Source organism: Colossoma macropomum, unplaced genomic scaffold (genome assembly GCF_904425465.1).
Source record: "Colossoma macropomum unplaced genomic scaffold, Colossoma_macropomum, whole genome shotgun sequence".
Classification (NCBI taxonomy): Eukaryota; Metazoa; Chordata; class Actinopteri; order Characiformes; family Serrasalmidae; genus Colossoma; species Colossoma macropomum.
The window spans coordinates 24,574,402-24,602,044 of NW_023494793.1; the positions used below are offsets into that span (position 1 = coordinate 24,574,402).

A 27,643-nucleotide genomic window follows, 5' to 3' on the forward strand; every position below is an offset into this window, starting at 1 on the left:
AAGAACACCTGTACACCTGCTCATTCATGCAATTAGCTAATCATGTGGCAGCAGTGCAGTGCATAAAATCATGCCGATACAGGCCAGCTGCTTCAGGTATCGTTCACATCACATCACTTTTACAACTGTGGTGAGCAGAAAAGCATCTCAAAATGCACAACATGTCAAACCTTGAGACAGGTGGGCTACAACAGCAGAAGACCACTTTGGGTTCCACTTCTATCAGCCAATAACAGAAAGCTGAGCCTGCCCAAAACTGGACAGTTGGAAATATATAGTCTGGTTTGATGAATCTCATCAGAGGCACACAGATGGTAGGCTCAGAATTTGGAGTCAAGAGCATGAATCCATTGATCCAAACTGCATTGCATCAACAGTTCAGGCTGGTGGAGGTGGTATAATGGTGTGGGGAATGTTTCCTTGGCAGGCTTTGGGTCTGTAAATACCAATCAATCAATGCTTGAATGCCACAACCTGTTTGAGTATTGTTGCTGATCATCTGCATCCTTTTCTTGCCAGAATTTACCGATCTCCTAATGGCTACTTCCAACATGATAATGCATCATGTCACAAAGCAAAAGTCGTCTCATGATGTTACAATGAGTTCAGTGTTCTTCAGTGGCCTTACCAGTTACCGGATCTGAATCCAACAGAACACCTTTGGTGTGTGGTGGAATGGAAGATTCATAGAACGAAAGTGCTTTGGAAAAATCTGCAGGAATTACAAGATGTCATCTAGTTACCATGGACCACAATCTCAATGAATGTTTCCAACATTTTATGGAATCCATGCCACAAAAATTAAGGCTGTATTGAGAGCAAAGGGAGGCCCTACTGAGTATAGTATGGTGCTCCTAAGGAAGTGCTTGGTGAGTGCATATACTTACACACTGTAATTCTGCATTAGTCATTTTTAAGTGGAATTAGTCTCATGTTCATTTTTTTCTTTTTATAAACAGTAAAATGCTGCTGTCTGTACATGCCTGATATGCTGGGTGAACGTGACACTGGCATATTTCATGAGAGCTTAATTTTACTTTGCAGCTACTGTCAGGACACTACTTTTGCAAGACAGTATTAAAAAGGTGGAGACTTGGTATTTTTTCAAGTTACTCAATGAAGATTTTGTCCTGAGCCCATTGCTCATACCTAATTAAAATTGCTTACTGAATTAAAAGAGGCATTGTGATGTGCTTGCCTCTAGTTTGCTCTCTGCTTTCGTTTTCAATAGGGATGCATCAATACCAGTTTTTCAGTGCGAGTGAGAGTACATAATTTTTAGTACGATACAAGTCCGATACCATACCATTCAAGTAGCTGTTAGTGTAATTGAGTGCAACATAGCTTAAAAATTAAATCAATAAAATCTAGCTGATTTTAAATGAAGTGCATTAGCTAGTTATGCTACATTAGTAACTTTGGATAGAGCAGTGCTACAATGGAGAAGAGTGGGCAGAAAACCGCTTCCGTACAGATGTAAATAAAGATCATAATTTTGCTGCTAGCCTCTCTCGTTCAACATCTGTCTCTGTAGCAACAGCAGGAATCACGTCTTAGTCTAATGCATCTGAGGATCTAATGTTTAAAATTTTATGTCTTGCTGGGAGTATTGTGTTTGGCTGGTTGAGCTGTATTGAATACTGTCTAAAGCTGCCTTCAAGTTAATACACTGTGACATACACCGTATGATTCTAGAAATTTTGTTCTTTGGTTACTCGCATTGTACGTTTGAATAGACCATCGTATACAGACAAAGTCTAAGATTTATACAAGAAACACAGCCTCTGCAGACAGTTCTGTCTATGGCCAGCTTCAAATAAAGCTAAATTATTCAAACCAACACGATGTGCGCAGAGTACTGAGCAAACTGAATGAAAAACTGAGCCGCGCCACCGACACTGTGCATTGAAGCTAAAAGCCAGGCGGTGACGTACAACGTAGGATATTATGGGCTCTCTACAGACTGCTTTACAAAAAATTAATCATATTAACGTTTGTACCTGGCTATTCTGTTCAGTCAAACAGAATAAAGTCAGCATAGAGGGACCTTGTCTTCACCCGTTTTGGGGATGCATTTGTGATTGTGTTTGTGTGTGTGTGTTCAAAATGTGCTAAAATGACACAGTGTATTCCTGGCAAGAAAAAGGCGGAATGTTTGAAATGACCGACAGGTTTGTGTCCAACTGTCACGGAGTCAGTAACACTTCTCTGTGTGAGCAGAGACTCCTTCACCGTGTTTGTTTATTAATCAGCATACGTCAAAGCTGGTGTCGGGACATTGGTATTGGTGCATTACGTAAGTACGAGTACATGATCGTGGTATCAGACCGATATCTGATACCAGTATCGATATTGATGCATCCCTAGTTTTCAATCATGAATAGTTCCTCAGTGCATGCAAAGAATACCCATCCCAGCTACGATGCTGCTGTGACTGCCACACTGTAGTAAACAGAAAGCAGTTTTATCATTACCAATACATTTTTAAAATTGCCGGGCCTCAAAGTGGCTTTCCTTCTATGGCAACTTTCTGATTTTTTGCGATGAGATGACAAGGAATAAGTGTCAAAATTAAGAATTTGCTTCTTGATTATTAAACCAACAGGCTCTCATAATTTCCAAATTTTTATATTATAATGCTAGGCATCATATATAAAATTAGATATTAGGAAAAAATGGAATGGAAAACATAAGCAAGGACTGTATATGCCTACAATCGTTATGCTGCCACACTCTTTTAATATTCTTATCTCATTGTCAGCTAGACCTAATACAAACCTAATACAGCAAGCATCATGTTCCAGCTTGTTTAAATTTAGACCATTGATTACAGCCCTCAAAAGACTCACCATTTGGAAGGTGTGGTTGGGACTGAAGTGGTGTTCACACTGCATCATGTCAAAGAAGATGGGAATGGTGGCTTTCCTTAGATCTGGTTCTGGAACTAGTGTGACCTCCAAGATCGGGCCCACCATGGCAGGGATGAACTTCATCTTATGAGGACCTACAGTCACAGAACTGCAGGGTTAAAAAATTTTCACAAATGATGTAAGTGGGATCATATTCCCACTTGATAAGCTGACAAAAATGGATGACTGTAGGCTGATGGCACACTTCTTTACTCATCTTCTTATTAAAAGGATTGTAACACCTGCAGAGAACAATGTTTAAAAAGCAGGTAACTAATACTGGTGATGACTTTACATACCTTTTTAAACGCTGTTGAGGCGCTGTGCAAAATGTAAATAAAAACAGAATGATGTGCAAATCTAAACCCTATATTTTATTGAAAATAGTACAAAAGACAACATATCAAATGTTGAAACTGAGAAAATGTACTTTTTGCAAAAACATATGCCCATGCCAGCAACATTTTTCAAAAAAGTTGGGACAGGGGTCACAAAAGACTGGTAAAGTTATGTAATGCTTTATTTAAAATAAATTATAATAAATAAAAAAAAAAACAAGCTTACAACTAAGGGTAACTGGCAACAGAACAGAAGAGAACAAGAAACTTGTGGATTTTATCATTTAGGTGAAGTGGAAAAGTGTCCTGCAGTCCGATGAATTAAAATTTGAAATTCTTTTCGAAAGACACTGCATCTTCCAGGCTAAAGTGGAGTGGGACCATCCCACTTGCTATCAGCGCACAATTCAATAGCCAACCACCATGATAGTATGTGGTGCATTAGTGCATACGGCAAGGGTGAATTGCACATCTGTGAAGGCACCATTAATGATGAATGATATATACAGGTTTTGGAGCTGCGATGTAGATGACGTTTCTTTTCAGGGAAGGTCTTGCTTATTTCAGCAGGACAATGCCAAACCACATTCTGCACGTATTACAAAAGCACAGCTCTGTACTAAAAGAGTCCAGGTAATCCTATCTGAAATCCTATATCAAACAAGAAAAAGAAAACATTTTACTTTCAAAACTAAAGCAGTTGGCCTCTTCAGTTCCCAAACATATGTTCAAACGAGCCTTTCTAAATAAGATAAGGACTCTAGACACCACTCAAGTTGCATGTACACTGGCTTATAACTTGTCTCAGACTCACCCTTAAATGACTTGCGCCTCAACTCAATTCAACTCAAGACTTGCAGCTCATGAAATTTTAGCCTGAACAAAACTATTTAAATTAGAACTGTCAAACATTAATGTGGTCAATGAATAATACCTTTTTTCCCCAAACTTACTTGTGTGATTTTGATTGTGTGGTGTTTAAAAGAAAAGAGAAAAAACAATTGTTGGCTAGCATGTAGTTTGGAAAGCAAGTATGCTGGTTAGCACTCTAGCTAACGCACCTGAAGTTTTAGCAAGTTTCAGCTTGATATATATAATTATTACACAGATATTATACTATATCATATATACCAATATAACTATAATACTACGTATGCGTGTAGTGTTGCATTTCTGCTTTTCAGACTGACAGTTTTTCTACAATGAAACAAATGTTTTATGCTTTTCAAGCATTTCAAGCCATGTCAAACCTGACACGCTTGTAAACATCTCCACTTTGTACACCATAATATAATGGTACTGCAAGCCGTATGCTACAGGAAACACAAACAAAAATATAATACAGAAAATTCAACTCCTATTCGACAGCACAAATAGGCAGCAGAATGAAGATGACCTCAGTATAGTGGTCTTCCGATATGGGTTTTCAACGGCCAATGCTGACATTTAGAAAGCAGGGTGACCAGTGAGCAACGTATAACGTCAATATCATGTCACAACAATTTATTACCAGCCAGAACATGACTGGTATTTAATTGGTTTCAGATTTGATTTGCTGTCAATAAATGGCATTTATTTCTTTATTTGATAATACTAATACAGAAGCACCCCCTTCTGTAAGCCATGGCCACTTTACAATTCATCTTTTCTCTCCTCGCACCATCAATACTAAAAAACAAAAGTGCAGGAGAGGATAGCTTGGACCGTTCTTTCTGAGGCGTAAAACCTCGTTTATTTTAGAACACATTACATACATTTCTTCATTTATCTATTTTATCTAACAGCATTTCCAGTATCTGTAAAACAGCATATGTAATACCATTTCACAAAGGAGGTGATGTCTCAGACTTCAATATCTTTAGACCCACCTCAAAATTGTCATGTTTAGCCAAAATCGGGTACGCCGGTTTCCTCCTACGGTCCAAAGACATGCAGTCAGGACGACTGCCCCTAGGTGTGGATGTGTGTGTGATTGTGTGTGTATGTCTGTCTGTCCTACGACGGACTGGCGACCTGTTCAGGATGTATCCTGCCTTCCGCCCGATCACAGTTGGGATAGGCTCCAGCACCCCACCGTGACCCATTTAGATGATGTGTGTTTGTGTATGTGTGTGTGTGTGTGTGTGTGTGTGTGCGTGTGTGTGTGTGTGTGTGTGTGTAAAATGACACTGCCACTTTAATAGCTGATTGCAAGGTACATTTATATGCCATATTATATGACACCAACTTGTACTGCTTGGCTGACTATATTTACACTGCAGTGGATAAACTGCACCAGTCTTTTAATGCCTTACAATCAGCTTTTTACAATCATAAACTAGTCTTAAATGTTGTGAAAACTACATTTAAGCTGTTTTCCAGAGCCTCCAACATCGATTTTAATGCTTTTAAAATTGCAACCCTGAAGAGATCTGACATTTAAAGATTTAGTGAGTACAAATACCTTGGCATATGGCTAGACTATAAATGCACTTTTAAACACCATATGAACATGGTCACATGTAAACTGAGGCAAAAACTTGGCTTCATGTATGGAAACAAAGTATGTTTTCCAATGCACACAAGGAAAAAGACTGTTGAAGCAACACTATTGTTCAGAAATGCATCTGCATCTACTCTAAAATCTCTAGACTCTGTATACCACTCTGCTTTAAGATTCATTACTGGTGACCCATACAACACCCATCACTGTGTACTGTATGAAAAGGTTGGCTGGTCATCTCTGTCTACGGCTTGGGAGATACTTTGGCTTCTTTATATCTATAAAGCACTTACTGCTCAGAGTAAGTAACGCATTTTACCAGACTTGTTCCAGTGACTGGATTACCCAATCCGAGAGCTTTTACTGTACTAGGAAAATCTGCTTTTAGCTACAGTGCACCAGTGAGCTGGAATTTATTACAGGAATCTCTGAAGCTTCACTCACTAGTGTCACATGAACATTTTAACCTTTTAGTCTCTAACCACCTCCAATCAGCCTGCAAATGTTTTACTTGATTTTAGCTAACTTAGAAAGTCAACTAAAAAGCGATTTTAGGTATGTTTTTTTAGGTCTTGTTTCATTTTTTATTATTCTGTTCTTATTTATTTTAATATTGTCAAGCTGCTGTTTTACATCTTTTATTTCTTTATTTATTTCAGAATAATATTTGTAATTTATTCCTATCTTATTTTGTTGTAATTTTAATGGTTTATTGTTTTATTTTTTATTTACTACTATGATTATTATTATTTTTTAGTATTTGTTGTGTTTTACTATTTAACTTCTCAATACATGTTCTCCGTATTGGCTCTGCTACACTGTAAATGAGGGACTCGCACTGCACAGCATGCTCATATCTTCTACCAAGCGACTACAGGTTTCATCAGTGTGTTAGAGCAGAGACTCTGCCCCATGAATCCTCTGCCATCCTTAATTAAATTCACACATATCATCACACACACAAGGGGGGAGAGAAACACACAGAAACTCCACATGTTAGTTAGAAGCCCATAATGTTGTTGGCAAGTTGAGAATGTTAATGTAAGCCAACTTGTTGAACCGAGGCTATCTCTAGCCCATTAGCAAATGCAACCGACATCTTATAACTATCAAATCAATTGCTGTCGATAGCAAATTGTTGACTTGAGATAAGAACAATAGTTTTTTGAGCCCTGTAAGCTAGTGTAGCTGGTTGAAGTCTTGCTTCTGTTACAATTCCTAACTAACATTATTCACATTCACATTCTCACTACCAGAATCAATCAATACAGACATAAAATACTATATATGTTATTAAGAATGGCCAATTAAATATATTGAGCATTGAAAGCTAAGAATTTAAGTCTTACCATTTTTTCTTTATATTATATCCAGTAGTGGCACTTTTCTTACTGTTTCACAGCACCCACTGACGTCTCCCCGTAGAATGGTGAAATTGACACAGGAGGGATGGCTAACATTGTTGCACAGCAGGCACACTGACAAGGCTGATTGCAGTCTGCAGGCTTTTTCTGTTTATCGGCCTCATGAGCACAGCTGATTTTCTCAAAATGGCATTTAATCAGTTTGATTAATCAGCTGACCAATTTATCAGTCGACCCCTCCCTCAGTATACCTTGTTTATTACTTTGTCATTTCTCTAATTAAAGCAAACAAAAAAATGCCCCTACCAAGATTGTACCACGTGTCTCGTAGCTTAAAGCCAATGGTCTTCCTCATGTCCCCATACCTGCAAATTAAAGTTTTAGAAATAAATTTGTGAATTAGTACATAGGAGTATACAATCCAAACAGAACAACGCAATGGATGACAGTAAATGGAAAGATTATTTGTTATTAACATTTGTCTCCTTAGCATTCAATTAAATTTTAAGCTTTATATGACAAAGTGATAGTTGTGCTGTAGCTTTGAAAACTGAATGAACTCACTTGTTGAGAATTTTATTGCGTTTCTCAGGAGAGAAGGTCTCCAGTTGCAGTGATTTGTGGGTAATGAATGCAACAGTGAGGTGAAAGTAATTGTTCCAAAGCTATGCAGCAATAAGAGAAGAAGAAGTTTTCTTTATAAGGCTGAAAGCTTACACCCAAAGAATATTTAGCAACAGCCAATAAAAATAAATATAAAAAGTATACATTTACTACAGTAATCCTTCCAACTTTGTTAAGAGTACACACACACACACACACACACACACACACACACACACAAACACTATATGCTCAAAAGCATGCGGACACCCTTCCTAGTTATTGAGTTTAGATGTTCCAGCTAGACCCCATGCAGGGTACAGTCATGTGAAAAATTAGGACCCCCTATGAAACCTTGTCTGTTTTAACATATTTAAACATAATGGACATTTGATCTTCATTTTAACAATACTGAGAGATTGAGGTAATATAACTAAACAAATAAACTAAAGAAATGTCTGAAAAATTATTTGTAAAATGTAATTAATAGAAATGTAATTTTCTTGTGGGGAAAATGCTAGGACACCCCACATTTATTACTACTTAAAATGCAGGTGCACCACAAAAATGAGCAAATTAGAAAATTAGCACAAAATTAGAAGCAGGTGCACCACATAGGCCTAAGATCATTATGCACAATGCCAAGTGTTGACTGGAGTGGTGTAATGTTTAGCAATAGCCAATAAAAATACATACAGGAAGTACACATTGCATTACAGTAATCCTCCCAATTCACTGCTAACAGGTACAGTCATGTGAAAAATTAGGACACCCTATAAAACCTCTGTCTTGTTTTAACATATTTAAAAATATGGACATTTGATCTTCATTTTAACAATATTAAAATGTGTACTTTATGTATGTATTTTTGTTGGCATTACACCACTCCAGTCAAGGCTTGCTACTGTACATTATGATCTTAGACCTATGTGCAGCTGCTTGGCCATGGAAACTGATTTCATTAAGCTCCTGAGACACTGTGCTGATGGTGCTTCCAAAGGCAATTTGGAACTCCATAGTGACCTCTCTTGCAACAGATGAGTTATTTATTTAAGGTTATTTATTTATTTATTTTTTTACATGCTAACAGCAGTCTCGCTCTGCAAGTTTGCATAATCTACTGTGCTGCTGGAATTTTTAAACACTGTGAATAGTCCACCAAACACAAATATCCAGATACAAGCGCCAGTGATAAAAAGGCCACTAGCAAAGGGATAGAGACTGGATGACAAACTATGCAGCAATAGATGAGCTATTTTCTCTGACTTTACATTTACAAGGTGGACCAACATGGTAGGTGTGTCTAATAAAGTGGACAGAGTGTTTTAAAAACCCCAGCAGCACTGCTACATCTGATTCACTCTTACCAGTGCAACGCACACTAACCCATCACTACCATGTCAGTATCACTGCAGTGCTGAGAATGGTCCACCACCCAAATAATACCTGCTCTGCGCTGGTCCTGTGGGGGTCCTGATCATTGAGGAGCAGGGTAAATGGGGGCTAAGAAAATATGCAAAGAAACTACAGACTATAGTCTGCAATTGTAGAACAAAGTGCACCTATGTGGTGAGTGGGCCTGATAAAATGGACAAGAATGTAGACATAAGTAGGTGCACTTAATAAAGTGACCGGTTAGTGTATATATAATAAGCAAATAAATAATAAATAAACAAAGACACACACAAATTACTTAAATACATCTCTTATATGAAAGTCAAAGCTGTACGTTGTTTGCTATTTTAAATATTACATGCCACACCTACTGTATCTCAAAAGTATGTTTCTTTAAACTACTGTAAACGCAAAAGCATTGAAGCAGGTGCAATTGGTTAAGGGGGTTGTATTCTAGTCCAACAAAATGCTCTTGTGATTCAACTACACTGGCGTATTACTGAGGAGTCATCACTCTCCTGCAAGCATGTTTAATTGCTTTATGACACTACATAATCAGCAGTTCAGAAAAAAATAATTTCCTCTAGCATATCAGAAGAATAACTTGCTTCACACTTTCACACATGCTGGTGTCATATGATATGAGAGAACAGATTCCACATCTGGTGGAAACTATTAGCCATTTGGAAGATGAAAAGATTTAAAAAAAAATGTCCCAAGACTAACCTGCAAATGAAAATAAGCAGGGTCCAAGAAGTACTGGTTGAGGACATCAGAGTACAGGTTTATGGCCCGCAGAAACACTTGCATTTGTAGGAGGTTCATGGTCATCCAATCAGAGGGGAATACATTTCCCATCATGTCCCTAAACATGATGAATGTCTCCATAAGGAAGTCCTGGTAAGGTAAATACATGGATAAAATGTATGATTATTATTATTTTTATTCATAAAGCACATTTTCCTGTTGCTTTACAACCATAAGCCAAGCACAAAATAAAATGAATTAAAATACAAATAGAAAGCGATAAGCGAAAAGAAAGATAAGCAAAAACTATAATAAAAAAAAAAACACCACAGATGAAGCCTGTGATGATGCAACTGGATATGTGTACCTTTTTTATTTTTAATATCTTTAGTTATACTGTACCTTTCACATACACTTTTAGGAAGTCCAATCATCAGGACTTTACATTAATCCACAAAAAGTGCTGTAAATGCATGATTTCTCAGAATTAAAAAAGTCTAAGCTTTGGCATGGTTCAGAAATGGCAAAATGAGATATTATAGAGAAAAAGAAATGAAAATTAAATTAAGTGTGGAAATTAATCCTAATCTTAAGGGTTACAAATAAATAATGGGATTAAGTGTTTTTAATGGTACTATGTGGCCATGTGGAACCAGCCATTTTAGCTGAAAAAGAATTTGCAGAATATGGCTTCAAATTTGCTAGCATTTACGTCTTCCATTAATGGATGAAAATCAAGGCACTGACTAGCCTGAAGAAATAACGTAATATGACTGAAGGGTGAAGTGCACAATCTTTCTGCCCAGGTACAAAATTGCTGAATTTTGTGGAAAAAGATGTCTGCAACATGTCACTACATAATGCAAACTACTGTCACTACACTCTAACTACACATGGTTACCGAAGCTGTTTTAATTACGTTTTATCAAACAACTGGAGCAACATAGTAATAAAAACAAATTCATGTGTGATCAAGCAGGAACATGCAAGGCGCTTCCATGTTTACTTGGGAGTGGAAATGCAGTAGGCTAACAGTGTTAGCAGGTTGTTTTGGTAATAAACTAGCAAGAAATCTGATCTCTGAACAAATTATGCAGGTTTACAGCTTAATAAATAAATATCTGTGGTTTTCTGCAAAAATACTTGCATAAACATTTTCTAAGAAAGCTCAGCAACTTACCAACAGGTTCTATTAACTGTGTTTAAGTGTGTCTCAAGTGAAGTCACATTTTATGTGAAGTCACATAAAATACGAGCATATAAATGAACAGACTCAAGGAATAAGAGAATAAATAGGGCAAGACATGCCCAAAAAACATGCTTCCTAAAACCAACCTGTACTTTCATGTTGCGGTTTTAAAAATACACAGTGAAAATGTTCTTTTACATTTTAGCCACACTTGCCCTTGTAATTTATTTCTACAGACAGATGTGAAAAGAATGGTTGCCTAGGGTAGGAGCTAGCTGTTAGCAGGAACTGGTGATCTAGCTTTGAGTTTCAACCACAACAGTCAATAAGGAACACTTATCAAGCATGACTACAGTTGAGACGAGTTCACTAATTTGAAGGGATGTCTGGATGCTTTAGGACATATAGTGTAAATAGAAACCAGCCTGCATGTGATAAATCTTAATTTTTGGACTGTAAGTAATAAAAATAAAATAAAAGTAAAAGAAACAATTAAGAACAGTGAAATACATTTGTGCAAAAATCAGAAATAGGAGCAAGAACAAGATGATATTTTTCAAGAAACCAAACAGACTCCCTATTCGATCCACTCCTTTGGCCTTTCAAGATTCATTTAAAAAGCAGTTGAGTCATTTACGAACATACATGACGAACAAAAAGCTAGGGACCTTTTGAATTGCCTTTGTGTTATTGATTATAACAAAAGGAGAACCGGACTTACAATGATGTCCTGCCTGGTTTTAAAGGTGCTTATGTAGTGGGCATAGTGTGCATCTTCCATCTGATTCAGGACAGCAATCATGCAAGCCAGGTAATGTCCCTATGCCCAGAGCAAAACAGGGAGAATATATGAAGTTTGTTTTATATTACAACACCCTGGAAAAAAATCATTGCTACAGGATCAGAGCAAAGATTCACATTAACATTTCTTTCTTAATAGTTAAAAACTAAATTGCAATAAAAGTTTTACTTGACGGATTCTGAGTTACATTTAAGGCTCCTTACAATTAGAGGAGAGTCTCTGCTCATGCCGATGACTGTGCGGTTGACCCTCCGCAAGAGACGCTCCATAATTAATTGTACATGACCCCCCATGGGACCCTGGGGAAATTAGTGGAGACAACACGGAAAAAAGGATGAATAAACAAACGAAAGAATGAGACTGGACTGACACTAGAAATAGCTAAACAATTTGTGCAGACAGTACTTTACAGTGAGATTACAGAGTTTCGGGTGAGGTAACCTGAATGACCTGAAATTATGTCTCTTAATTGTACAATATTTCTCATGGACCGCATGGCTGAACAAAACTGGCACGTATTTCTTGCTTGCATGTATCCCTATTGAACCCGCAGCCATCACTGTGGTCAATTATAATCCACATAATTATGTAAAGCCCTATGACCATGATGAGAGACAAACCATGTCTTTGCGGTCTAGCATGTCCAGTACAGTACTCAGAAGTTGCACACAGGCCTCATGGTCAGTCTTATTGGAGTGATCATCCAGCTGGCCACTAAGCTGGTCTGTGAGCAGGGGCAACAGCACATTACGGCAGTCTGGAAAAAGAGAAACGCTATTCAGCTGCTGTATATGTATTTTTTTAATTCTGCCTATTAATTTTGCCAAATTCACCAATATCAGCATAGCTCAATGTGAACTAATACAATTTTTGTTTAGTTTTCCCACACCCTCTCCCCCCAAAGACATAAGTACATTATAAAGCACTGATAATAAGCATAGATATCATTTCAAATGAATATAAAAAATTAAATAAAACACATAAAAAAATAAAAGACAACTAACAATAAAAAAATTAAATCCATAAAAACAACATAACAATAATAATAGTAATAATAATAATAATAATAATAATAATAATAATAAAATTTCTAGGAGAGACATGTACTTACATTTTCAGATATTTTCAATTTAAAAATACAAATAAATAAATAAATAAATAAATAAAATGAACAAATAAATAAATAGCCTATACCTAGTATGGAAACCATTAATATGAGGTCACTTAGGAACGTGTTATCTAAAAACAAATAGGCATCTAATTTCATTCTTGTACCACATGTGAAAAGCTGAATCCGAATATGACTGTGAGATGTTTGATATAATAGGGCTCAAAACTGAGACCAGCTGTAACCCAAAGTGTTTTTGGAATTGGTACCAAACCTTTATAGTTTGTACTACAGGATTAGGAGTGTGACTACAGGATTAGGACAAAGAAAAGTTTTTTTTGTTTGTTTTTTTTTTTCTTTCCAGTTATAGGGAAAGAAAAGCATAACAGAGAGCTTAGGGAAAACTGGCAGCAATTTGCTTGCACCCATACTGGGATAGAAAGACAGTGTTGTCGAGAGATCTAAAAAACTATGTTTTGCATTTTGCGAGGCCCAATAGTAAAATAAAAAAAGGGAATGCCTACCCTGCCACTTTGGTCTCTGTAAGAAAGTTTTCCTAATATGAACCTTTTTTTCCCACAAAATTGTAAACTGTTAAATAAAGTTTTTAATTAAAAAAACAGGTATATTCGAGAATAAGTATAGAACGTCAGGTAAAATTGTCATTTTGACTAGACCAATACACCCTGCTAAAGACAGCGGCAATGTGGACCATCTATTAAAATCTTCCCTGGTGTGACCATAAAGAGGGACAAAGATCCCAAACAAAGCATTGAGAGAGTGTGCAACTGTTATGCCCAAATATTGAAATTCTCTGTGCTTTAGTCTGAAAAGTATGATTGAGGGGATAATACATTGTTTAATAGATTTATAGGAAAATATTCACTTTTCTTTGTAGCCAGAGGTTTTCCCAAAATACTCTAAGATAGAGAGAATGTGGCGGCTTAAAAGGGAATTAGAAACATAGAGAAGGAGGTCATCTGCATACAACCAGACTTTGTTATCAATATCTTTATGGAAAATACCTTTGATGTCAGGGCACTGTTGTAGTGATATGGTTCTACAGCCATAGTGAACAATAAGGCAGATAGGGCACCCTTGTCTCAGACCATTCTACTTTATCAAAAGCATTTTCTGTATCCTTTTAATTCTTGGGTGTCTGTGGGAGAATTGCTATAAAATATATCAAATAAACACCCCAAATTATTAAAAGAGATGCATCCACGGCAAGAGTAAGAGCTTTAGCCAATATTTTAAAATCTACATTTAATAGTGAGATGGCTCTATACGAATCACAAAGGGTCCCTGTTTTCTTTGGCCAAGAGAGACATTGAAGCTTGTGTTGGAGTAGGGGGCAGACAACTGCTATAAAAAGATATTCATTAAATACATCATCATTAAATACAAAGAGAAGTAACAGAGCCAGCTGAGACAAGAACATCCTATAAAACTCCAGAGAGATGCTATCTGTGCCTGGAGATTTGCCATTCACAATTTCAGACAGATCAAGCAGGGCTCCCAAATCAGGATCAGATTGGTTGCTTACTATGGGTACATTCAAGTTTGAGGAAAAAAAAAGAATGCATTTGATTTGGATCACAGATATTCTGAGGTATACAAAGACTAGAAAAAACTACAAAAACTATCTGTCTTCATGGTTAAGTAAACCGGTACCTGCTGTGGATCGTACCTGTGTCGTCATTTTAGAAGCAGTGGACTGGTGGGTCTGTAAGGCCAAAAGCTTCCAATGATAAAGGAATGCGATGATCCTTTTAATTTGGTTAGGCACCCCTGCTACAGATGCTTCAAAATTTCGATAACGATGTTATTTCTTCACAAATGTTTTCGTTTTTATTTCACAAGCGAAGAACACATTTCATTAAGTAGTGACATGGGTGTCCGTTTTGCACAGACAGTCCAGAACCACCTGCAGCTTTTGCTCCTGCGCCTGTATATCAGCTTTTAGACTTAAAATTTACTAGCTTAATTTAGCAAGACTTGGCTCTGAGCACAGATACTTCAGACTTGATGCTGCCAAGTAGCTGCCTAATGTCATCCATTTGCTCAGGTGCAGTGTTGGCAGCACAGTCTCATCAAAGTCCTTGCTACTTTTCGCCAGTATGCATTTTGTGTTCACCCTTGGCATGTTTATTCTCCCACTTTGCAATCAGTGTTTCCAGAATGTGGTACTATTTATCTTGTGGGACAAGTGCACCAAGAAATCAAAGAAAAAAAATGCAAATTAAGCAAAAATTTTCCATAGAGCAGTGGCTTCCAACGTTATCACGCTGCCATCTTCTGAACTTTCTGCTGTGCTTCTACCAGTAACAGTACTGCCCAATAAATTTCACATACTGCTTAAGGGGTTTTCTCACCTGGCAATTTGAAAAGGTCACTCTCCACAATCTTCATCATACAGCCCAGCTTTTGTCTCACCAGCTGAGAGTCTGGAATGCTCTCAATAAACTTAGCCAGCAGAACACTTCCACAGCAGAAAGAAATTTGTAGAGAAACAGTATTTTCAATATTTTTTTAGATATATTAATTAATGCATGTTAAAATAAATAAAAATAATATCAAAACAATCCAATCCCACATTTTACTTGTCAGTGTGTTCATTTAGCCATTTCTGAACCTCTCCTCGTGGAAGACCAGTATTATGATAGAATTTAGCAAGACTATACAATAGCTGGGAGCATCCAGGAGAAATGTGGTTTCAGATTTCAGATAGCTCAAACTTTTTTTTTGTAACTTTTTACTGTATTATTTGCACACTTATTACCAAGATAAATTATTTAAATAATGTGCTTAGGTGTCTAGGATGTTTGCATAGTACTGCATACACAGACACACACGCACACACGCACGCATGCATGCACACACACATGCATGCACACACACACACAGGGCTGGGATGTAACGGAATACAAGTATTGGGAGCACATATTCAGAACCCAAAGAATTAATTATCTTTTTATAAATGTTTTATAAAGGCAGTATTCAGAATTTAGTTACTTTTTACATTTTCAGAAGAAAACATTTAGAATATTTACCCATTAAAAAAGACTAAAATAAAAACATTTTAGTATGAGAAGCCATTTAGGCCAAAATTCTAACTAACCTCTCACACTCGCCATCAAACCTCTCACACTCGCCATCAAACCTCTCACACACGCCATCAAATTCCCTCACACTCGCCATCAAACCCTCTCACACTCACTATCAAATTCCCTCACACTCACTATCAAACTCTAGGCATTCTTGATAGTCAGTGTGAGAGAGCTTGATAAAGTGTATGAGAGAACTTGGTCACGTTTTCTGATTGGTCTAGAGACATGCAGTATCACATGCAGTAGTTCACTCTTAAAAACAGAGTTCTTCAAAGGTCCTATAGTAAAGACAGTGGTTCTATATAGAACTAGGAACACAAAAAGAACAATTTGCATGATTAAAGAGCTCTTTGCATGGTAATGGTTCTTCAGATTGATAGACAATGTGCTATAGATGGTTACATGTATGACTGAAGTCTTTTTGGTGCTATAGTGGTTCATGTATTCTCATCTTTTATTCTGTTATTCTCAGTGAAAATCACGAAATACCTTTGTTTCACAGTTTCACAAACTAAGCATAAAATTAAACAACAAACAAACAAACAAACAACAACAATGGAATAAAGGGTCGTAAATTACTTATCCAAATAAAAATATCTATCACCTTAACCTTAAGTAGACATGCAGAGTGCATGCATGGTCTCAGAAACTCAGAAATCACGGAAATCAGGCCTGTTCGTCAGGGTTGTGCAGAATCCTGACTCCTCTTCGTGTGCACATGCCTCTCGCAGGTATACGGGCACTTGAGATTATACTCGCAATTTTGCTTGTTTCTGTGTGTAAATAACGGTTAATCCTTGCTTCTCCTTCACAACAAACAGCACATCAGGACCTAAAGCCAAACACAGTGTCTCGCAGTGAGAGTTTAGTTTAATGTACCGAAAGCGCTGGTTGGTGCCACACTCGGAGATGAGTGACGAGTGTGTTGGTGAAGAAAGAGACACGGGAGTGGCTACAGAATAAGACAAATAACACACACACATGCATTTTACACTAACAGCACAACAACACTAACATCATTAAACCACAACAAATCTGTCCCTTAAGGGGCGGTGCCACGGCACAGCTCTGGATTACGCGCCTCTAAAGCTCCATCCCAAAACCAGAGCTGCCACAGTATTATATGAACAATATGAACACAGGACAGCGAGGAGCTCACAGCTATAATTCTTAAGTCTGGAGCTGTAACACAAATCACTATAACGAGTTTAAGTTTGAAAAAAAAAAAGAATGCATTTGATTTGAATCACAGATATTCTGAGGTATACAAAGATGAGAAAAAACGTCTTCATGGTTAAGTAAACTGGTACCTGCTGTGGATCATACCTGTGTCGTCATTTTAGAAGCAGTGGACTGGTGGGTCTGTAAGGCCAAAAGCTTACTAGCCTTATCACCAAATTCATAAAATTCATGACACGTCTTTAACAGCCTCTGCTCCTCCTGAGAAGCAGTACTAATAACGATGTTATTTCTTGACAAATGTTTTCGTTTTCATTTCACAGGCGAAGAACACATTTCATTGAGTAGTGACATGGGTGTCCGTTTTGCTTTTGTTCCTGCACCTGTATATCAGCTTTTAGACTTAAAATCTACAAGCTTAATTCAGCAAGACTTGGCTCTAAGCACAGATACTTCCGACTTGCTGCCAAGTAGCTGTCTAATGTCATCTGTTTGCTCAGGTGTAGTGTTGGCAGCACAGTCCCATCAAAGTCCTTGCTACTTTTCGCCAGCATGGATTTTGTGTTCAGCCTTGGCATGTTTATTCTTCCACTTTGCAATCAGTGTTTCCAGAATGTGGTACTATTTATCTTGTGGGACAAGTGCACCAAGAAATCAAAGAAAAAAAATGCAAATCAAGCAAAAATTTTCCATAGAGCAGTGGCTTCCAACGTTATCACGCTGCCATCTTCTGAACTTTCTGCTGTGCTTCTACCAGTAACAGTACTGCCCAATAAATTTCACATACTGCTTAAGGGTTTTCTCACCTGGCAATTTGAAAAGGTCACTCTCCACAATCTTCATCATACAGCCCAGCTTTTGTCTCACCAGCTGAGAGCCTGGAATGCTCTCAATAAGTTCACATCTGACAATGTGACATTACAATTAATTTTTCTCATCATTATTGGGCAAATCGACTTTCGTTTCTCTTTGATTTCGCTGTTAAATGGCAGGAGTCCTGTAGAGTCTCATATCGCAGTTTTTTGCTGCTAGAATAGCTGCATCAAATATACAGACACCTATAAAACGTAATGTTGCCTCCCCAAATGCCGGACTAGGCCTACCCTCTCAATACTCATGCCGGATCTTTTCTGTCTATCATTTTTAACCGCGATCGCCTGATTTGAGCTTCTGCAACCATACATGCCCTCTGCAGGTGTATTTCCGGTTAAAGTGATAGAACTTGAATACTTTTGAATAAATAAAATACAACCCTTTATTTTACTTCTGTTTTTTTATTTTATGCTTAGTTTGTGAAACAAAGCTATTTTGTGATTTTTCCACTGACTATAACAGAATAAAAGATGAGAATACACAGACCGATATAGCACCAAAAAGACTTCAGTCATATGTATAACCATCTACAGCACATTGTCTATCAATCTGAAGAACCAGTACCATGCAAAGAGCTCTTTAATTATGCAAATGGTTCTTTTTGTGTTCCTAGTTCTATATAGAACCATTGTCTTTACTAAAAGACCTTTGAAGAACTATCTGTTTTTAAGAGTGAACTACTGCACGTGGGGGACGGGCATATTTGACTATGAGCGAATCAGAAACTGCTCATTTAAATGATAACTTTCTAAACCAATCAGAAAACGTGACCAAGTTCTCTCATACACTCTATCAAGCTCTCTCACACTCACTATCAAGAACGCCTTTTTGATAGAGTTTGATAGTGAGCGTGAGAGGGTTTGATGGCGAGTGTGAGAGGGTTTGATGGCGAGTGTGAGAGGGTTTGATAGTGAGCGTGAGACGTTTGATAGTGAACGTGAGATGTTTGATAGTGAACATGAGACGTTTGATGATGAGCGTGAGAGGTTAGTCAGAATGTTTACCTAAACGGCCTCTCATATTTCAGAATCAGCACACAACATGTAGCAAAAAAGTTACATATTTTTTTTAATAAGGAATTTTTATGAAACATATTAACAGAATAATTACATGAAGAAAACTGCCAAAAAATAACAGCGAAAATTTTTTCCCCCCAACAGCCTTACCAAAAAGTATTCTAAATGTATCTAAATGTATTGTGAATATGTTACTTTATGTACTATAACAGAATACATTACTGAATACATTTAGGACAGTGTATTCAGTATTCAGCCATCACTACTGTTTTAAAGTATGTTGCCCAACACACACACACACACACACACACACACACACACACAAAACTAACTATCTGACAAAAGACTCTGGTATGACATATAGCACTCATATTTGGCAGACTATAGTGACGGTCCGTTTACCTGAGCTCCACTGGATCAAAAACATGCTGGATGTCATTGATGATGGTTGGAAGGTATTTTAAAATTGCTCCCTGTGAAAAAAAGATGCAGAGCGAAATATACCAGCTTTGGATCACTCTAGGTTGATGAAAGAAATACAGATGAAAGACATGCATATATATATATATATTTTTTATTATGAAACAAACTCTTGCACCTTTCAAAAATGCAAGTTTCCATAGTTACAAGAAGTGGCTTCTGTGGCTTAGTTATCTACATAGTTCAAATAGCTCTGTTTTCAAAATAATATAATAACCCCTTATATTCAAAGTTGTCATGGATTTGAAAAATGTTCCACATTTCTCTCCATAGCTCCCCACTCACCTTTATCTTCACAGCTTCATCCAGAGGCCTGTCCATCAGAGTGTTGATGGACAGGAAAAGTGTACGAATGGAGTCGAAAAACTCGTCCCCTTCCTTACTGTTCCCATAAAATCTAAGACACATGAGACACAGCAAAAATTCATCATATGTCAATCTTATAAATTTGCTGGTAGTTCCTTTCCAGCAAGATGTCCTCTATACACAAACACATCAGAGTATAAGAAAGACTTTATAACTGTGTTCCTGCATTTCATTACATTTCATAGTAATGAATAATGTTTCTGTGTCCTAAAACAAGGAATATTCAGGATGAAAGCAATCTTCCTTGAAGCATTCATACTGTCCCTTGAATTAGTTTACAATATGCAATGTGTATACACACACAATATAATCTCAAACTATACTGACTAAATAACAGAACAAAAACCTGTATGTGACCTACCTGAGATAAAGGATGCGAGACTGTACAATGAAACGGAAAAGGTACTTGAAGGCTTTTAGGGCAGCATAGAGCCTCTCTATGTGAGCTGGGTCCTCCGTGTAACTAACATAATAATTCAACACCTTGGTCAATTTCCTGTATGTATAAAAAGATCAAGGTGAAATTGTGATGGTGTGTATACACAACAGATGCTTGCTTGTGAGACAAGACAAAATGCTAAGACAAAAAAAAAGAAAAAATGGATTGTGAAACACAGAAAAAGAATGAAAAAATGAAGAAAAGTTCTTACGTGTAAGCTAGTGTGGCACTGAAGTGCTTGTTTATGTAAGTCTCGAGAACTGGGTTGAAGTGCTGAAATTTTATGTCCCCAATCAGTGAGATTATAAACACCTGGCCAAAGAAGGTGAAATGAGAATTAATTTGTTAAAGTTACTGAGAGTGCATCATTCACCAGTACAAGAAAAGGATACAAGCTGCTGTCAGTCATTTTGTGGATTTAGAATATAGAATATACACTTACAAAATATAGATGTAGATTATAGAAGGTATGCATATAGTTAATCATGTAATGCTGATTATAGTTGCAGCGGTAAGTTTAAAAGCACCGTCAAGTCAAAACCAAAAATGAACAACCTTCGCTGAAGTGAAACTGAAACTTAGCAACGCGCCAAGAACAAGTTCCCAACGGTATTTTTCTGTTAAAGTTGAGTTTCATATTTAGTTGTTTCATCGAGTTCGCCTGCTAGGAGAAAAGAAAATAACGTGATCAGGTGACCTACCTGAAAAACGTAACTCTCGCAACTGATTGCTGAGAAAAAGAGAAAAAAGAGGAAAAGAGAAGAACGAGCCGTTTCTGCATTGGAAATACTTAAGCAAACCAAAGCCGAGAGCCAAAGAACTCTTTCCCCTCTGTTGAAGTGCAGTTCCAAAGCAGTACGAAGCTGTGTAGTAGTTTGTGGCAAAAATAGCTGCTGAAGGATTAAAAAAGGGGAAACCGTGTTGTGAAGAGAGATGCTGATAATGGCACTGGTTATCAACCTGTTAACTGAACAGTGAAGCCACAGACTGAGTGTTGGAAGAAAGTTAATCAAAATAAAAACTCTGAAAGAAAACAAGCCTTTGTGTTTCATGGGGATACTGGATGAACATTCAGCATTCAGAAGTGGATAAAAGCGCTCTTGTTGTAATTAGAGCATAGGCCATTTTCAAGTTAGGGCAGGAGTTGAAGAAAAACCGAAGTAACTTGGCAAGCATTGTGGAGCCTCGATTTTAAAAAATGTTAAAGGTTCCTTCTGGAAATACTAAGTTGGTATTATAAGATTCTATCTGCAACTGCCAATCAGTATGGAATAAGAATTAATGTTTTACCCCTATCCCTAAGCTCCACAGAAGGCTGATGCTCTTTTGACTATTTTTCCATATACATACCCGACATATTAATGACCATGGTTTTGGAAAGACATGTCTAACAAGCTCATATAGGTGTGATATCCAGGTGTCCACCACATAAATTTGGACATACAGTACATTTAGTACAATATATTTGTAGTATGATTAACCTTTTAATATTGGCATGGTTCATGAAACAGACAAATATTTGAAAGTAAAGTGAATGTAAAACAGTGTACTACCAGTGTATTAAAACAGTGTATTACCTTTGTATTTATCTACATTTAATTTGTTTTAGATATATACGAAAGAAGATTTATCTGAAACAGTCTGCTGAAGTATCCATTCCTCTTTAGGTATATTCACAGATACCTTACAATTCTAAACAGAATGTGAGCGGTAAGAATTAAAAGGTTACATGTTTGCTTGGTCCATCCTGGGGCCAAGATTGCTTCTACAAACATTTGTGAAAGAATGGGTCGCTCTCAGGAGCTCAGTGAATTCCAGTGTGGTACCACGATAGGATGCCACCTTTGTCCAGTCGTAAAATTTCCTCTCTACTAAATATTCCACAGTCAACTGTCAGTGGTATTATAGCAAACGGAAGTGATTGGGAATGACAGCAACTCAGCCACGAAGTGGTAGGCCACGTAAAATGACAGAGCGGGGTCAGCAGATGCAGACGCGCATGGTGCGCAGAGGTCGCCAGCTTTCTGCAGAGTCGCTACAGACCTCCAAACTTCATGTGGCCTTCAGATTAGGTCAAGAACAGTGCGTAGAGAGCTTCATGGAATGGGTTTCCATGGCCGAGCAGCTGCATGTGCAATGCAAAATGTCGAAGGCAGTGGTGTAAAGCACGCCACCACTGGACCCTAGAGCAGTGGAGACGTTCTCTGGAGTGACGAATCACACTTCTCCGTCTGGCAATCCGATGGACGAGTCTGGGTTTGGCGGTTGCCAGGAGAACGGTACTTGTCTGACTGCATTGTGCCAAGTGTAAAGTTTAGTGGAGGGGGGATTGTGGTGTGGGGTTGTTTTTCAGGAGTTGGGCTCAGCCCCTTAGGTCCAGTGAAAGGAACTTTTAATGCTTCAGCATACCAAGAGATTTTGGACAATTTCATGCTCCCATCTTTGTGGGAACAGTTTGGGGATGGCCCCTTCCTGTTCCAACATGACTGCGCACCAGTGCACAAAGCAAGGTCCATAAAGACATGGATGAGCGAGTTTGGCGTGGAAGAACTTGACTGGCCTGCACAGAGTCCTGACCTCAATCTGATAGAACAAGGCAGTCACAATAAAAATGTTCTACCTGTTGTGTGAATGTTTACATTTTACTGTAAAATCTGCCATGAAGATATTTACCAACATGTTATTAGGAGTCAGATAATGCTGCACTCAGTAATCAACCTGTCATTGTTCAGACAGGCTACTTTGCTGAGCAAAACGATGAATGAACGCTAATAAAACCCTAACATAAACCTTGTTCACTTTACCTAACCCTTAACAAGCCATGGGCCCGCCAGCAGGCCCAAAGTTTTATAACACACTTCTATAACCTATAAAGAAAAGCTCTATTAGTTTGCACTGAAGTCCTGTAGTTACTGAATAATTAGCTTTGTATGTATTAAGCCTGGAATGTTAAGGGGTTAAAGAAGGAGTTAACACTGGACACATTAGAGTACAGTAAAGGCACCTAAATAAATTTCTACATCAATAGTGTATTGTTGTTTTGTATAGGTCTAATGTAAGCACATACTGTAAACTTATTCTTTACTTAAAAAAATCATGCAAACTTACTGCCTCAAAAAAAATATAATAAAAAAAATAAAGTTACTAAACAGGTTCACGCTTAAATAACAGTATTGTTATTGTATGAGTTACATTTACTCTTTATTTTTCAGTAGTCCACACTTCAGCCAGTAAGGTTACCTCAAAAAGCCCAATCATTTTAAATAGTTTCAACTGGGCTGGCAAATTCAGTTTACTCCCAATTTAGTTAGGTTAACTTAAATCAGCCTAGTTAGATTAAGCTCTCATTTATAGTTCATTTATACTTGTAGCTCAGTTTCTGGTTTGGTCCAGATCAAGGAAGAGTTACATTGTTGTGTTTTTAGTTCTGGTTCATTTAGCATTCACACAGTCATATTTAGCATTGAACCAAGATGTATACAAAAATTCTGTGAATAAAAGTTCATAGCTGACTGGGCAGATTTTATGAAGCACGATACCTGTGATAATGTCCATCGAACTTTCTGAATCATGCAGTTCTCCGTTCTATCTGGGCTTGGCGGTGATATTAGAGTAATAAGCTACAAGACTCCGTGTTACCATGATTTTGCACGACACAAAGCAGGATGAAATCCCTAGAACTGCCTCAAATAGCTCACTGTTTTTACAGAAAAGAGAAACGTCAGCACATTAGTACATAATATATGTGTGCAGTCAAGTGTCTATATGGAGTACTTTATAATGACTTAAAATGTGCCTTATTTTTGTTTTAGAACTATCCATTCTATTATTACTAATTCAAAGCTTATAAAGAGATGATAAAACACATGCAGCTGTCAAAACAGCAACAGGAACTCGTCTTTTCCACAAATCAAAGAAATTTTGCACAGAAAAGTGCAAAATCTTTGGTCTGTATGGTGTTCATACTTCATACAAACAGCACCAGAGTTGGTTTTGAAGCGAACCAAGACCATTTTTTATCCATTTCTTCTTACAGTAATGAAGAAACAGATACAATTTTCCCATTTATTATGACTAAAATGGCTTCATGCATCTATGATATTCTGTTTAGAAACTGGCTACATGCTGAAGTGATAAACCTAAACACCAAACACCATCACTGTGAAAATGACTAAGACATGTAGAATGCACCCAAACAAAACACTTCAGCATGAGGATAAAAAATAAATAAATAACAATAACAATAACAATAACAATAATAATAATAATAATAATAATAATAATAATATTATGTGACGAGAACTAATGAAACGTTAAGAGTTAATTAACAGAAACCAATGAAACTGCTAAGGATGCTGGGAAGCTTTTTTGGCAAAAGACTCTTCAGTCTGTAGAATTTATCCAAATTAACTAGATTGACCTCAGTAACTAAGGATTTTGCAACAAAGACTATGTTCTGCTACATTAGCATTAGTAAGTGTAACAGATTGTTGTAGTTTAGTGTTTGAGCATTATGATATGCTACAATAACATCTTGATATCACTTCTGCAGTAGTTATTTGGTGTTGAGGTCCATAGGCAATGGTTATGGGGTGCCATCGAGTCAAAGCTGAGCCTTAAGCTCTCATACCATACTTCGTCTTCACTATCTCAGTTAAAAAACAAATCTATGCTTACCAATGCATTGAACACTAAGGAATCATAAGTATCCTTCTCAGAAGTCTCCATCATGATGTTAAAGAGAGCATCCAGTGTGTCCTGAAGAAACTATAGGTAAAAGAAAAAATAGTTGATATGAAATGGCTATTCAGAAAGTCAAACTTTTGCACTTTTATGAACTTGCAAGGGTATGAAGGTCTACCTTTACAATCTCTCCTCCATCAACCTCCATCAGTCTCTGAAGATTCTCCTCTAATTTGTCAGGATTTGATCTCCAGTTGAGAAGTCCCAGAAGATCCACTAAAACACAAAGAGAAGAGTCTGAATATATATAAGGTCCACTTAAAATTGTAATCTTTCCTTAAGTTTTGGAAGCCTGCTTGACCTGTACTGTTACATCTCTGGTAAATCCATGAGAACAGTACCATTCTGTGTGAGCTTTGTGGAACAGGTGAGTGTGCTGATCTGGAAGCTGTCCCTAGTGACTGGGATGAGACTTAAATTCTGGAAAGGTTTTCCACTCTGTCTCTCATACTCCTCCACCTCAGCCCAGCAGCCTGGCAGAGTCAGATAGGTCTTGGCATCTTCTGCTTTTTTCACATCCACCTATGTAAAGAGAGACAATAATTTACCCTGTATACAAACTTGTAAAAACAAACAAAACACTCTTATGATAACTCTTATAAAGTAACATTGTTTAGTTGGTGTGTGTGTCTTTACTGCTAAGCCTTGCAGGTAAGCACACTTCTGCTGCTAAATATTTCTTCTGCGTGGGCAACAAAGCTGTTAGAACATAAAAAGAGCAGAAAAAAGAAAAAGTTTGAAAAGCAGGGGGTGCAGGTCCACCTTGTAGACAATTAGGTCATGTTTTCCATCTCGCAGAGTGGTACCATCTGACTTCATCAGGCGAACAAAAGCCATTCCAAATGGCTTTTCAGACTTATCTCTAGCTGCAAGACAAAAATGCAGCATATAATTTAACTGATTAAAACACATCACACCGATAGCACAAGTATGAAATATGGATGAATTAAAATAAATATATATAGGAAATGAATAAATAAAGTGAGGGATGTTAAAAAACAAGATCACACTATTCTATAGTGTTTTCTTTCAATATTATTTGAAAGAAATTTTAAAATAGCCTACAATCTTGAGAGGATCTGTGTCTGAAAGTCATGCTGAGATGACAGCGGCACACATCCTCTATGGGGATGGCCACCTAAAGGAAATAAAAGCATGGACGTAAACCAGGTTTCCCCACAAAGCACATTCACCTTCAAGTTAGTCATAACCAACAATCGTCCCCTGACAAAATCCATTAGGCACACAGTATTTATCTGATGACACATCTTAGAAAATTAAACTTACACTAACAAAAAATTAACATAACATTGCACTATAAAGTCAAACCAATTACAGAGCTACTGAACTGACTCCATGTAGAACTTTTAATTTATCTATTATAGCAACTTTAAGAACTTAGCATTATTTTAAAGGCTGTGTAATCATAGTCTGTAATTTGCTTAAGACCAGGAACAAAAAAAATGGTCAGACAGCAAGCTAGGAGAAAACGTGTCTGACAAATACACATTTTTACGGAGGCCTTACACATTACATAAAAAGTAACGGCAGCTGAAATACTGCCAACTGTACTACTTGAAATGAAAAGAACCAAGCTAGCTGCCCTTACCTTCACTGTCTCATTCCAGCATGGCTGCTTCACCTGGTAGTAAATGACTGACTTGTATTCAGTGATCCCCTCATAGCCCGCCCCTGGGAATATGGCTTTCTAATCATAGACAGAATCGATTTGGTTATGAAACAAAGTTCTAAATTTGTGTGCCTGTGGGTTTAGTACCTTATTAGCTTTAAATGGAAAGAACATGTGTTTATCACAAAACTTTGTCACACATGTACACTTTCTTTCCAATTGCCAATAATATATTATTGTTCTTTTTGTCAAACAGTTTGTAATTTTTTTATTGTATATAAAATTAGTAAGGGTAGTGTACATTTAGATTTTTTTAAATCTGACAATAAATGGGTGAGTGGAGGTGTATTTTAATCATTACATGACAGTAACGCATTTTTCAATCCATTATGGCTTCTCAAAGTGGAATTCCAGTAATTTTTCAAAACTTCTGCATAATTCAATCATTAAGATTAACAAAGTAGATAAAGTCATTCAGAGTGGTTTGATGCAAAATGCTCCATTCTAGAGAAACTTACGGATACAGAATTGTTCACAGTGGTGGTGATAGGAACCAAAATTCTGAAGAGTTTCATGCCTCTGAAAGCTACCTCACAGAAAGCTACTACATAAAATGATTACTAATCGCCTGATGGCTTACAATAGCTTTGAGGTAAGGTTTTGGCTTAATATTTTTTCAGATTTACTACTATTTTAACATTATCAACATTAAATTTAGGCATACTGGTAGTTTGGGATAGCAAATAAAAGGGCTGTATTTGCAAATCCTGCTTCCCATCACCACCACTGTAAAGAAATCAGATCAGAAAATCAGAAGTCAGATAGATGAGATAGACTTTCACATCAAACCAGACTGAATGACTTTGTTAA

The 27,643-nt window shown here is 37.2% G+C and overlaps 1 protein-coding gene across 2 annotated transcripts in view; it reads right to left on the reverse strand.

Annotated features, from left to right (window-relative positions):
* Positions 1-27,643, reverse strand: part of dock5 (dedicator of cytokinesis 5) — a 78,376-nt gene that overhangs the window by 30,564 nt on the left and 20,169 nt on the right. For both annotated transcript variants that reach the window (XR_005007649.1, XM_036578909.1), the window contains exons 15-32: positions 26,753-26,851; positions 26,209-26,281; positions 25,906-26,009; positions 25,485-25,665; positions 25,262-25,359; positions 25,078-25,167; positions 20,612-20,712; positions 20,323-20,457; positions 19,881-19,992; positions 19,518-19,588; positions 15,313-15,419; positions 12,450-12,586; positions 12,033-12,128; positions 11,749-11,847; positions 9,818-9,988; positions 7,658-7,758; positions 7,400-7,458; positions 2,850-3,004 (exon numbers count right to left, since the gene is read on the reverse strand). Coding sequence is in view for 1 of the 2 variants with exons in the window: in XM_036578909.1 (XP_036434802.1) it covers positions 2,850-3,004; positions 7,400-7,458; positions 7,658-7,758; positions 9,818-9,988; positions 11,749-11,847; positions 12,033-12,128; positions 12,450-12,586; positions 15,313-15,419; positions 19,518-19,588; positions 19,881-19,992; positions 20,323-20,457; positions 20,612-20,712; positions 25,078-25,167; positions 25,262-25,359; positions 25,485-25,665; positions 25,906-26,009; positions 26,209-26,281; positions 26,753-26,851 (1,989 nt within the window). In the remaining variant the exon portion in view is untranslated. The remainder of the gene's footprint in view (positions 1-2,849; positions 3,005-7,399; positions 7,459-7,657; positions 7,759-9,817; positions 9,989-11,748; positions 11,848-12,032; positions 12,129-12,449; positions 12,587-15,312; positions 15,420-19,517; positions 19,589-19,880; positions 19,993-20,322; positions 20,458-20,611; positions 20,713-25,077; positions 25,168-25,261; positions 25,360-25,484; positions 25,666-25,905; positions 26,010-26,208; positions 26,282-26,752; positions 26,852-27,643) is intronic.